The 14,256-nt window shown below is 29.8% G+C and overlaps 1 protein-coding gene across 6 annotated transcripts in view; it reads right to left on the bottom strand.

Annotated features, from left to right (window-relative positions):
* The window catches only part of Gmppb (GDP-mannose pyrophosphorylase B), a 121,220-nt gene that overhangs the window by 65,206 nt on the left and 41,758 nt on the right, over positions 1-14,256 (bottom strand). The window contains exons 8-10 of one of the 6 annotated variants that reach the window (XM_035366399.2): positions 7,917-8,044; positions 4,742-4,806; positions 786-4,590 (exon numbers count right to left, since the gene is read on the bottom strand). The exons of 1 other annotated variant lie outside the window; for it this stretch is intronic. In XM_035366399.2, the coding sequence (XP_035222290.1) occupies positions 4,785-4,806; positions 7,917-8,044 (150 nt within the window). In that variant the 3' untranslated portion in view covers positions 786-4,590; positions 4,742-4,784. Of the gene's footprint in view, positions 1-785; positions 8,045-14,256 lie in introns of those variants that run through there. 4 more of the 6 variants (XM_035366398.2, XM_035366401.2, XM_035366400.2 and 1 more) reach the window with 4 other exon arrangements.

The following is a 14,256-nucleotide window of genomic DNA, read 5'->3' as shown; positions in this document are numbered from 1 at the left end:
TTTGAAATACATACACAAGTATATTAATTCCCACACATTTATGTAATTAAAAAAAAAACAGTGTTAAACAGTATGTCTTTTGAAAAAATTTAGGATATGCCCATGAATAGGATATTTTGCAATGATAAGGCATGGTTGCACCTCAGAGGCTCTATAAACAGATTACATGAATTAATAAAACTCTCATGCAATCTGCCAAAAGCATGATGTAAAAGGTGGATTTTTGTGTGCCCTTTGAAGATAATGCATTTTGGGGCTAATATTCTTTAGAGACATTATAGTTAATAATGAACTGTATTGAACTATTTTGGGAGGAATTTGGGGAGCAGTTAGATGACATAGAGTATCATAAAGGGTACTCCCAAAAAGATGCTGCAACTGTACACACAGCTCACAAGTCACTGGAAGGCATGCAATAAATTTTTAGGGATAGAGTCATTTTGAAATGATTCTGGCTTTCCAAATCGCAAGATCTAATGCTGTTAGATTTTTGAGGGGATATTTAAAAATAAGGGCTAAATAGGTCCCCAGTACTGACACAAAGACATGTTACAATGTATATCTGATAATATGTACCGCCACAGGAGAACATCACAGGCTTTAAATATTTATTGCAATTCTAATTTGTTAGATATGAATAGATCTACATTCACATGTAACTAATTACAAGCGTGTACTTTCTTTTGTTAAAAAGTTGTTATAAAATACACTATTATACTGACTGAATCATGCAGAACTGTTTTAATAATTTTCATCCATAAAAAATTTCTCTCAAAATGAGCACCTTATAATTTATAAAAAAATATTTATTCTTATAAAATTTTAGTACAGACAGATAAGACAGTGAAAATGAGATGAAATTAAAATAATTGCATAATCATGTATTTATAAATTACTTTGCAAGGAGGCATATCCCTGAAGATAAGTGTTAGCAGGGTGAAAATATATCATGTATTAACATGTGTACTATTTTTTAAAGCACTACAATTTGCTAACTTAAGAACCCTATCAAAGTAAAAATAAAAATCATCATATTTACTGCAAAGAGAAAACTATAATTGCTTACTTTATTTAAAAGAACACACAAAATTACTTAAATATATAACTTCTTTTAGAAATTGTGAATATATATATCTTCATATAAAACTCCCCTAAAACGAGACTATGATTGGCAATTTATCATTTTCTGCATTCCTAAAGCCAATATATCACATTAAGAAGTTTGTGACAACCAAACAGTTTGACACAATTTTTTAAATGTACAGATAAGCTGATTTTGACTTATCATTCTGGACTATGATGATGGGAATAAGTGATTCCTAGAAAATGGAGCAATCTGCAACTTTTGGTATATTGGAGGAAACAGATGCATGCCTTTTTTGTAAAATTAGTAGAAAAGTTAGTCTATGCAACTGCTTGATTGAGATAATAGCTTAAACATTATGAAACCCTTTTGTACCCTGCTAACAGAAAAAATACTAAATTTAAATATACAATAAAATTCCTTGTAACTGGCACTCAATTAACTAACAATATCAAAATAACAGCACATTTGAAGGACTAAATTTAAACCTGAAGACTTTACGTGGAAAAAATTGCCTCTTATTTCTTCCGACGAATGTATTAAACCTTACGCAAAGAATAAGTTTTCCAGAATATAAAGATGAACTGTGACCTCTTTTATGCATCAATATGTGAACTTTGAAGTACTGTTCAAGACTTTAAAAAACAAGTCATATTTCAAGACACCATATTTATTAGGTCTCCTGCTGAAAAAAAAAATGTAAAGAATATTACTTTATGTTGCTGTTGGTGTAAGCTGCTGTCTGTGATCGTGTTTATGTATGGCGAATCAAGCGATGAACATTTTGTTGGTTTTAAAATAAGTATGGTGCTTATGTGCAACATCTTGTATTTAATTACATGTTTTGAGTAGACTGACTTTAGTGAAGAAGAGATGGACACAGACAATTCTATTCTTGTCACACTCCCTCGCAATGACAATGAAATAATCAAAATTGTACTCGGGAAGGAGAAAAATGAGGAGGAAAGGGAAGATAAAGACTACATGCAGAGCAAAAGAGTTACTTGAAAAGAAGCTGATGCAGAAATACAAATTTCCTCTAGATCTGCCGAGAAATGTTCATCTATGTTTGTGAAGGATATTTTGAAGCTTCATTGTATACACACAGTAGATTTTTGTAAATATGGTGACAGTCTTGTTAGCAAGCAGACATTCGAACTTAAATGCCATCAGACTAAGAAATTCATTAACTTTCATGTAATAAGCTATACGATAATTCTAAACAGATTAATTTTTCTCCTGAAATATAAAAATCTTGTATATGCATTTTAATTTAAAATAATCTGTACAATTTTTTATTACTTATTTAATAATTGTCAACAGATCATAAAATACGATTAATAGACTTCGCATGCTACAATTTTGATAGATGGCATCACAAAACAAGAGCAGGTAATTTCTAGAACTATACATCCATTATAAAAAAAAAAAAAAAAAAACTTCTCATTTAGAATCGGCGAGATTCTGTTGCTGCCAGTTAAAAGAGATTCTACTGTATATGATAAACCTCCTTAAAACAGTAGATTAGCTTACAGCAGTACCATCAGCATAGTTAATTTTAACACAAAATATTTTTTAAATGTATAAAGCTGAAAAAAAATCACATTTTCTTATTTATAATTATAAGTAAATGAACACATTCTCAGCTCATTTTTTAATGAACATTCATCTTTCATTAAAAATAAACATGATATATTTTCCATATAAGAGTAAACAAGATTTTAAATTAACATTTTCATTAGATATTTTATAAAATTCAACTGATGCACACAAAATCGCTAAATTTTCCAATTTGCATATAAGTATGTAAGCACGTGAATTTTTACCGCTTTTTAAATATGTCTTATTAATTCAAGTTAATCATCTCATATTACAAAATTCAAGATTATTAAAAAAATCATACTGCATTTGTTCATCATTCTTATGTTATTCTTATGTTCATAGATAATTGTTCTTCAACACTACACTAAACTTGAATCTAGCACAGCAATCTTTTAAAATTGTTCAATACATTCCCTTTCATAATTCAATGATATTTGTTCTTTCACACTGCACTAAAATTTTAAGAATTGATGTAGAATTAAAATGTCTTAAGTATATCCTTTGTATCAGTAGTTGCCATCTAAAACAAAAGTAAGACTTCATGAACCACATAAGGCTCATTAAGTCTTTCTGTAGGCAGTGGCTAAAGTTAATAAAATTGAGTATTACTGGCTTAATTTCTATAAATTCCCAAATTCCTAACTATTTAAGAACCATCTTTGTGCAAAGTTAATATCACACATCCCTAAAATAACCAGTGTTTGACTAAAACATATTTCTAAATATTTGCTAAATAAATATAAAATACCATATGACCCCAAAATTTAAGAAACAAAGCCTCAAAGGTGTGAAAGTTGACCACTACTGCTATATATTATACAGTACAAAGTTCATAATCCAGATGTCCATTATACGGAATGATCTATAATCCAGACCTCCAAACCATAAACTTTTTTTTTATGCTTTACGCATGCACGTTTAATGTATAACAGATGGTATAAGCTAGGCTAAAATTATCTTTACTGATTCTAAGGCATTTTAGTTAACGTTGCAGATTGCACTGTTCCTTAATCTTCTTACTGGATCCAGCTTATTATTTTTTGCAGACTGTTAGAGCAATTTTATAAAAATTAAGCTTGAAATTTCAATTATGTGAAAAAGAGTTTCCAATTCTGGAGCTGCCAAAGGATCTACAAAGCAAAAGCATGTTTCGATGTACACTTCCAATAGTGAAGAAAGCGACAGAGAGGTTATTGAAAACAAAAAAATTTCGATTGACAAGTTTGTCGGTATTCTCGACACAGCAATTACAGGACTTGAACAGTGGAACTTTGTAACTGAATAAGAAATTATGTCTGTTTATAGAATTAAAGAGAAAATATTAGCACAAAAAATGAAGCAACTTAAACAACTTACATTGAAAGAAATGTTTAATAAAATAAACAAATAAATATTAAGTTTTTCTTTTCCCTTTTTTTTTTTTTTTTTTTTTTTTTTGTAAATTTTGATATTCTTTAGATCATAATTGCTCTTTATTTCATAAATTATGGTTTCATATTTTTAATTGTATAATTTCTGCATGCCATCTTACCAGATTTAAATTGATGATCTATAATCTAGAAAAAACCCTAATCTGGAATCGACGAAGTCCCGACGAGTCCGGATTACAGACTTTGTACTTTATAACTGAAACTATTCAATGCAATATACCACAATTTATATACCATATTATATATATTTTAACAGTAAGTACCATGACATAAAGCAATTAATATTAGCAATATTTCAAACTTTTATATAAAAAAAGAGTTTTAATTGCAGATGGTAAAAACATTATTCCAAATGAATGTGATGCAATTTGATATCTAGCAAATCATACAAAATTGTAACTGAAGCTCAGCCGGAGTTAACCTGAAAGCAGCAAGAAAGACAGAAGAGGATACATCCAAGTGATAGCATTTCAGCTGCAATTAAAAAATTGTTAATATATAAAAGTAATGTATAATTAAATGATAAAACTGTACATTATTTCAGTTTGACTTTTGTTTTACAGTAAAATTATTCATTACAGAAAAATCAGTTTATTGTATTTGTGAATGCCAGATAAGCCCTTACTTTATTCCTTAATAATTTCCCTAACACATGGCAGACTCTGATATCAAAGCATAACAATAAGAGGCCTAAGGTATATAAAAATAAAAAGATTTAAAATAAAATTTACATATATATATGTGTATAATTATTTCTCATACTAAAACACAGATATAATGCTATAATTTGATTATATTGCCAATTATTTCATTACAATGAGCAGTTCAATAACTGCTAACAGTTCAATAACTTTTTGTAATACTGTTCATATTTTTAAAATTAGTTGCATCTAAGTTTAGAAATGTTAAAATCTTATTTTAAGCCATTAAAATTTAAAATAAATGATAATAAATAAAAAATAGTTTGTAAAACTAAAAGTGACAAATCCCTAAAAAATTAACAATGCATATGTAAAACTAAAGAATGAATATTAAAACATCTCAAACTTAAAACAACACAACAATATTTGTTTTAAATGTTCTGAGGCTAAATATAATACATGAGAAAACAATATTTGCCATACATACAAGGTTATTTGTTACACCAATAAGTTAATCTTAGCAAGTCCCCTACAAGAAATACAATTTAATATGTACAGCTCTTTTTAGCTACTGCTGAACAAAACTTTTAACTATTAAAATATACATAATTTTTCTGTTGATTTCTTGACAAAAAATGAATAAATAATAAAATAAAATGGAATAAAAAATAACATCAAAATTAAAACTTAATATCTCTTAAACATAAAAATTATTCAATTTAAACATAAAAATTATATCAATTTAAATTTTCATATTTTAAGAGTAAAATAATATGCATATATATATATATATATTTCCTTTAAGAGTGTCAAAAAGTATTCCTTAATATTTGCAAAATTAACAAATAAAATTCATTAATAATACCAAAATCAATAACAAGGCATTTGCTCAATATATCAATCTAATTTTATTACCTTTAAAACCTCAATAAAATTTACCAGAAATTTCTTGTCAATAAAATAATTAACATTATTATACTATGAATAGGTAAACAGATACATTGAACAACAAAATAATTCACAGTTGGGGAGGGAAGTGTGATTAAAACACAAATTAAATAAGTGAACAAAGAGAAAGAATATGTTGTAGAAAAATAGCAATAACATGATAAATCTGAGCAGCTTGTCAATATAAAAAGGAAGATGATGTTTAAACGAAATACAACTTCTTAAATAACATAAAATTAAAATTAATATGCATCTATCCATAAAAGAAGCAAAAGTTAAACAAATATAACACAAATACTATGATATCTGGAGAGAAAATCCCTAATAAGTGGCATAATTTCAAATAAAAAGGATGAATGTATTTTGTATTTGGAAAGGGATGGAAGACAAATTTATGTCTAAGTTTCTAGATGTTGAGACAAATGATGAATGAAATTTCATTTGGCATATGCAAAAAAGTAAGAGTATTTTCCCCTCTTTTTCCCTAATTCTGGATGTGAAAATAATTATTATTCAAATAGCTTAACTTCTGGGTGTGTGATTGCATAGCTTTAACACGTGGTTTCCATCCCAATTTATTGTTTGCTTAAACAAATTCATTAATATCTTAGATAGGGTACACAGCAGGAAATCAGCTAAATTTAAAATTAAACATTCATATATTTTCTAAGCAAGACAAATAACTTAATTTCAAACTATAAAATATTATACATAGTTTAAGAAACTTCCATGCAAGTACTGCTAACTATATTCCCTAATGCTCTCCAAAATACATAAACATGCAGTTGAAGAATACCTACAATATCCAAGTACAAGATGATCCAAATGTCAATAAGTGTTTAAAAGTTTCAGGTGAATTTACAGATGCTAACACAATTAACACATTAAACAAAAGTAATTATAAAATTTTCAGACACTAATTTTACTGTGTAAATTTTTAACTGCAATTATATCCTGTTTTGATGGTGGTCTTGGAATTCTGAATGGTTTTGGTTATCAATTAATTATTACTGTAAAATTAAAACTGTACAATTAATTATCCCTTAATTATTACTGTAAAAAGTTAGTATTTATAATGAACTGTTATGTAACAATTTCAGAGATTTTTCTCACATTATTGAGCACTGCATCATATTACTTTTCTCTTAATCTCAAGTTCCAAAATAACCTCAACAACTGAAAATAAAATAATAAGCCATCAATTTCAAGATGAACAGAACAGTAAACTAGATCTTAAAATACTATGATTTTTATATTAGTGCTACCTAAAGACCTAGGTCAATGGCAATGTAGAAAAGTGCTATGCAAAGGTTTGTAGTAATGATTTCTAAAGAAATGCTGTTTATATTGTCCATAAGCTCATCTCAATAATAATGGCTCCATAATCATCATTTATTACGAGTATTTTGTGTTCTTTTATGGATGAAATGCCATCTGGTAAACATAATAATTTTAATAGTTATGTAACAAAATTCCTTAGAAAACTGATTTTATGTATTTTATGCTAACTTCATTACTCTATATTGTAAATCTACCAAAATACATCCCCACCCCAAGTTTATGAGCTTCAGGATCATCCTGCATTAAAAAAAAATTATTAAAGAATTATTTTTCTAGCATTAGGAAATTCATTCTATGAAACATAGCTTATTTCATTTAAAGTTTTTTAGTATCTCTGAAAAATACTTTATTTTAATTAAAAATGTTGTATTTTCCACAGATAATAAAATGTTTTTATATCAGCACTACTATAAGAGATCATTTAAGCAAAAACAAGATTTTGGATCAAATACTTTGTATTCTTGACCATCCAAGTACACTTATAAAGATCAAAGGCACAAATTAAAGGCAGTGAAATCCACTCAAAAAGATATTTTGACTTCAAATGCAGACTTTCACAACAAATTAAGTTTTAACATTAGCTGCACCTTAAGTTTTAACATTACTTTCACAAATTAAGTTTTAACATTACTTGCACCAAAGCATGGTAGCCAAGCCATTCAAGAAATGCCTTCATATGCCTTTTATAAACAGATAAACTTATGGTTTTAGAAAATTTCGCATGCATCGTTTGTAATTTAAATTGCTATCAATTATTAAAAATATATTTCATCCAAATGAAGCTGGATGAAAAAGAAATACTATGGCACATTTAAATTGAATACAAAATTATTAAATTAAGTATAAAAATTCCTCATGCAAATATATTACATAATGACTTGTGGCTCAGTTACACATTCCGATATTGCTTTGTGCGGTAGTACTTTTCCACCATTTACATACATTTCATCTTTTACAATAACATCTTCTCCTAACACTGAAGTATTTTCCATTCTTACCTATAAAAAAATAATAATAATAAATAGAGTTATTATTCACAAGACTGACCCTTAATATTTTACATATCAGCACTTTACAAAAGCCAATATTTATTAGCAGTGCATTTTCATAACTGTTTGTACAACATGACCTTAAAGGATTTTCATCTTATTATTTCTCTAAAAGTTTGATGCTGCTCGATCAGTTACATAGTTATATTACAATTGAACGTAATTGCTCCACTGTTTGCACCAAAGCACAATTTTTAACCATTTTCTTTGATCAGAAAGGGTACAAGGTGCAACAATTCATCAAAGACTTTTAGCACAAAAAGGAATCATTTTTGGCTGCAATAAAATGTCTACGAACAGATTGAAATATAAAAACGTTTCATACACAACAAAAAAAGTGTTAAATACATGGCATATATATATTTATTCACAGCTACAATAAAAAACATGCACATAAAATGGTTCTGTCAGATAAACGAATATTTCTAAAGTGAAAAATTATCTGTGAATTAGTTAAATAGGGTTCGTAGCCACATTTTAGTTAAAAAAATAAGCACCTATAAGCACATTTCAAGCACATTTTAAGAAAGAAAAAAAGTACCTGTCTAATTACATTATATGCAACTGCATAACCTTAAAAGAAAAATTAGACTTTAAAAGAAAAATTAGAATTTAAAATATGAGAAATTCAGTATTTATTAAGAGAGAATGAGCATTATTACTCAACCATGGAAAACAATTACATTCTTTTTTTTTAATTTTCAATAACAGTTCAATTTACAGAACTAGTTTACAATGAGAGGGGGAAAAAATATGCAGAACTAAATTATATTACAAGATTTAATGATGAAATTTCAGTTCAAAATAGAGAAAATAAATAATAATAAGCCCTCTTTATTATATTAGCTGGGCACCTAAAAATAAATACAATTGATTTTTCCACTCATATTAATATTCAAATAATTTAACCTAAATCAAAATTCTGAACATTTTCTTAAATTTTCATTGTATAACACTTTTCCTTTAACAGATATTGCAAGCAAAGTAATTTAAGTAAAAATAAGTAAAAAACGAACTTTTCTGAAATCAGAAGACAGGAAATTGCTTCATGCAGTCATTCTTTAACAATAAAAGCTTAACTACCCGGCATACTCGGAAATTGCTGAATATCTGAAAATTCCGAATAAAAGAGGAAGAGAGATAGATTGTAGTCGTTCTTTAAATTTTTCAGCTAAATAATGCTTTTGACATTTTGATATGTGCATCATATAAAAAATAGCCCAATGGTACTGAAAAATAATCTGCTTAGCAAGCACAGTAAAACTCTTTTATCTCTCCGAAATATCGCAAACGTTATTGCGCAATACGTGCTCCTTAATTCTTCCGCACGTGATATTGTGGAATTGGAATCAACAGCTGCCGGTATTCGGAGAATAAATAACTAAATAAAGGAAACCTCCCCTTTGCTTTGTCCAGTTTTCACTGCCATGCGTCCATGTGGTATATTTATCATTGAGCAGGACAGTCGCGCTCCACGCGATATACCTACTGTACTCATATTGATTAATAAAGGGATTTGCCAATCTGGGGTGTTTTTCATTCTAATTTTGAACAGACTGCATTAAATTTCTGGAATAAAATCATTCTTCACTTGGGTTGGTAGACCTCAGAACTTTTAATCCAATTCAATCCAGGTTGGAAAGTGACCAAAAAAAAAAGTCCGTTGCTTGCCTTGCTGTGAACTGTAACGATTTCAATATTCGAGATTTTGCGGAGAAAGGGGAGAACCCCCCCCACACACCTTCCGTATGGTATAATGCATTCGTTAAAAAAAAATTGACTATTTGATTATTTTATTTATGCCATTCCGAATATTATTCCTTAGAAAACTGTGTTAAAACACACTTAACCATTTTTTAAGTTTATGTATACTTCAGCAAATATATTATTATAAATATTCATATATATGCTCATAATATAAGCATACCGATCATAATAAACGTGAATACGAACTGAACACATGGAATGAGAATGTAAATTATTAAAATCTTGATAGAAATTCAAAGCATACCAATCATAATAAATGCAAATACGAACTGACCATGCGGAATGAGAATGTAAATTATTAAAATCTTGATAGAAATTCAAACTTGGTAGTATTGGGTGGGAGCAAAAGAATGCGGGATGTATTGGAATTTTCTATCACTTTCGCAATTCTTTGACCAATAGAGCAATGTGCACCTGTCTGTACTCGTGCACATCAAAGGTTATGTTAATGCACAGAAAGGGGTGAAGAGATATTTCTGGGAGTATGATTCACCATCTCGCGTTCCATGTTACGCCCATGGGTCTTTTTTAACGCTTTGTGTTTTACCTTTATTTATTAAATATTACACCAGGTTAGCGATAAAATACCGGGGACCCCTTTAGCGAACCTCTTCGAGTTTGCTCGAGTCGACGTTCCATATGAGGTAGAAAAGTTGTTTATTTAGTTTCAGCTTTGGTATGGGGACAAAATGTGTGTTCATTAAAAAAAAAAAAAAAAAAAGCACTAAAAGCAAAAAAATAAGCACTGAAAACAAAAACAAACAAAAAAAAAAAAAAAAAAAGGTGCTTTAAAGAAAAAGTAAGCACCTATAAGGGCTTTTATATTTTATTTTCAAATATAAGGACTTATAAGCACTTGTAAGGACTGCTATGAACCCAGTTAAAAATTCTGCCTATGAAATTATCCACAACTAACTTTGATTTCATAAAGTATAAGCAAGATGGTTTCCACAAACACTCACAACATTGCATTAACAAATACACTTATACATTTGTCAACAACATTTACATCACTATAGTACCAAATGCCTTTTTAAGACAAAATCATCAGAGATGATAAAGTCTGGATCCATTATTTTAAGCTGCACAATGTGTAAAATGAAAATAAACACAATAAGAAAAGAAATCAGTTATTTATGTTTCTACTCTTTACCAAAGATGTAACTGGAGACTTGCATCATCCAGGAAATTTGAATACAAGCTTGCCAAATTTTGCTCCATTTTCATAATGAAGAGCAAATTCCATGCACAAATTCCAAAAGCAGTCAGTTTTGATGTCACCGTGTTTACTACCAATGTTAAATCCTTATCTCCATTTATTAATTTATTTGAATCTCATATGATTTTGGTTGTAGGGATCTATATTTTAAACAACCAATCTAATTTATGTTCTTTCCTATAAGCCTTCAATCCTCTAACTGTCAATGTCAGAATATTTGAATTTGATAGCGCATGTGAAAGAATGCAAATTCTACCTCGAGGAGAAAAAGTTTAAATACAGTCAAAAGTCGTTAATCCGGACTCGTTGGGACTTCGGCGATTCCGGATTATCGATTTTTCCGGATTATAGTTTAAACCTGGTAAGATGGCATGCAGAAATTATAAAATTAAAAATATGAAACCATAATTTATAAAATAAAGAACAATTATGATCTAAAGGGTATCAAAATTTACAAAAAAAAAAAAAAAAAAAAAAAAAAAAAAGCAAGCTTAATATTTATTTGTTTACTTTATTAACATTTCTTTCAATGTAAGTTGTTTAAGTTTCTTCGTTTTTTTATGTGATAATACATTCTCTTTAACTCTATAAACAGACATAATTTCTTGTTCATTTACAAAGTTCCACTGTTCAAGGCCTATAATTGCTGTGTTGAGAATACCGAGTAATTTGTCAATCGAAATTTTTTCGTTTTCAATAACCTCTGTCACTTTCTTTGCTATCGGAAGCGAATTATAATGACGAGGAATTTGATTTAAATCATATCAAAGACGGAATACATCGAGATGAAATACTACATTTAGTAAGGAATTATAAGCCAAATAAAAAAAAAACATCTTCCCAAAAGATAAGAATAGTGCTGACAGATCAACTTCTAATTCATTGTGTGCTGCGGCGTTAAAGATAAACAAAGTTTAGATAAACAAACATTAAAGTTTAGATAAACAAAGGATATGCCTTTATTCATTTTTTGCAGCAATTCCACTTTTTGTTTAATGGACTTTAAAACATATTTTTGCTTTGTAGATCCTTTACATATTAGTAAATATATATCAGAAATTCTATTTGACATAATCGAAAGTTCAAGCTTACTTTTATAAAATTGCTCCAACAGTCTGCAAAAAATAATAAGCTGAATCCAATTCAAACACAATCTGCACAATCTGCAACATTAACTGAATTAGATAATTTTAGCTTAGCTTATACCGTCCGTTATACATTAAACACGCATTCATAAACGTATTTTGCGCACACGCATATTCGCAGCCGTAAAGGTCTTACGTCAATGCGACGCATGCGCAGAAAGTTTGTAACTTTGAGGTCCGGATTATAGATCATTCTGGATTATGGGTGTCCGAATTAATGGCTTTTGAATGTACCGAGTTCTAGAAGGAAAGTGATTAGAGAGTTTGGGCAATTCCGTCACCTCTGTAGTGTGAGCTTTTATTTCTGCAGTTATTGCTGGTTTACGTGGCATAACAGCTATTATTTTGCTACCACTAAATTTTGACATGGTTTTAAGTAACAGGATTTATCTGATTTCTACTACAACAGTAATTTCTACTACTTGTTAACATCTTCGAATTTTTAGTTTAGTTCTTGTTATTTGAGTTACCACCCAAGTTAGGAGTAGTGTATTAGTGTCAAGTGACGCATTGTGAATTTTAAAGAGTTTAATAAAGGGTAATTTTAACCTTTCTCCTGTGTAGTTCCTACATGTACAACTGTCACTTAGAAGATAAGCAAATAGATATTACATGGGGAAAACCTTGAATGGAAATGTAAGTATTTCATGGAAGCCTTAGTGTCAGATAGCTTGGTTGAAAATCTACATGCAATATATGGAAAATTTTGTTTTCTTTAAGTTTTCCCCAAAACCTGTGCCGCATATCTCTCTACAGTTAGCTAATCAGCTGGCTCTTTATCGCCAGCAAGGAAGAGAGACTACTGAAGACAGGAGTTGTCTGCAAAAACTTTGGTAGGGTGTTCGCACCCTAGTTTGAGTTTGGTTTTCAGCCAGTGTGGCTTATATAATTTTGTAGGATGTTGAGAAAATACTCAAGTTTGAAAATGTTTGAAAACCCCATGGTTGTTTCCTTGAACTATATGTGGGTGGGGAGTTGAAGATGATATCCTTAAGTAAATAACAGTTCCACACGTCTTCCACACCACAAAACATTTAATGAATAATAAAAGGAATTGAATAACAGTACCGTTCTCGCACTTGTTAGATACAAATACAGTTCTGCATGACTTTTAGTATTTTAATAGCAACTCGGCGCCTACTTGCGCTCGCTATCATAACATTCTTTTGTTACCACCTTCATGTGGAATTAACATCTACCATCATTGTATTTCACCTCGCTCTCACTGTCGGCGCATAGGTAATGCCTTTTGGTAGCTGTGTAGAACTAACTGATACCACAGCTCGATGATCCTGACTCTGTTTTTGCCCTCGAAAACACGGATCAACGACACTAGTACATCAAGACAGCACCCGAAAATAAATTAAAAAAGCAAAAGAAAAGGGAAAAACAAAAAGATACAAGTGCAGAAGAGCCACATAATCCTAAACAGGAACAGTCCAAGGTTTCATGAGATTAGATGCTGTAGTTGGTACAGCCAGGTCCTTCATTGTTTTGCTACTTTTTCCACCTGGTACCGAGTAACAGTGAAGAAAGATGTTTGCCTTTCTTCACTGTTACTCAGTATGGACCGAAGAACTTTGGCCTTAACTTTAGACCATCTCCATACTGCGTTCTTTCTATGTTAACTAGGTCGTTCACATTGTATACCTGTGCCTCTTTTCTCTTCTTGTTGTGCATTTTTCTATTTTCTTCCTGAATTTTTCTTACTTCCTCTCCCATATCTTCTTGATCTTTCATCATAATATTTGTTTCTTCTTATTCAAGAATTTCCATAATCTTTAAGTCCTCTCGATTTCTCATTTTAACACCAGTGAGGAGCTCAAATGGAGAACTCTTTGTGCTAGTGCTGTTCAAAATCCGTTGTACATCTCCAACATATTTGTATCCCTTGGTAGGATCATCTATGGATAACCTGGATAGTACTGGAATCAGAGTGAGATGAATTCTTTCCACTTGTCCATTTCTTCTAGGATCACCGGTAGTTGTAAATATCCCATTTATGCCGAAGGTTAAAAAATTGGAATTTT

Source organism: Stegodyphus dumicola, chromosome 2 (genome assembly GCF_044657685.1).
Source record: "Stegodyphus dumicola isolate Sdum_Otavi_A_Nest chromosome 2, ASM4465768v1".
NCBI classification, from domain to species: domain Eukaryota; kingdom Metazoa; phylum Arthropoda; class Arachnida; order Araneae; family Eresidae; genus Stegodyphus; species Stegodyphus dumicola.
This window is presented reverse-complemented; position numbering and strand designations above follow the sequence as displayed.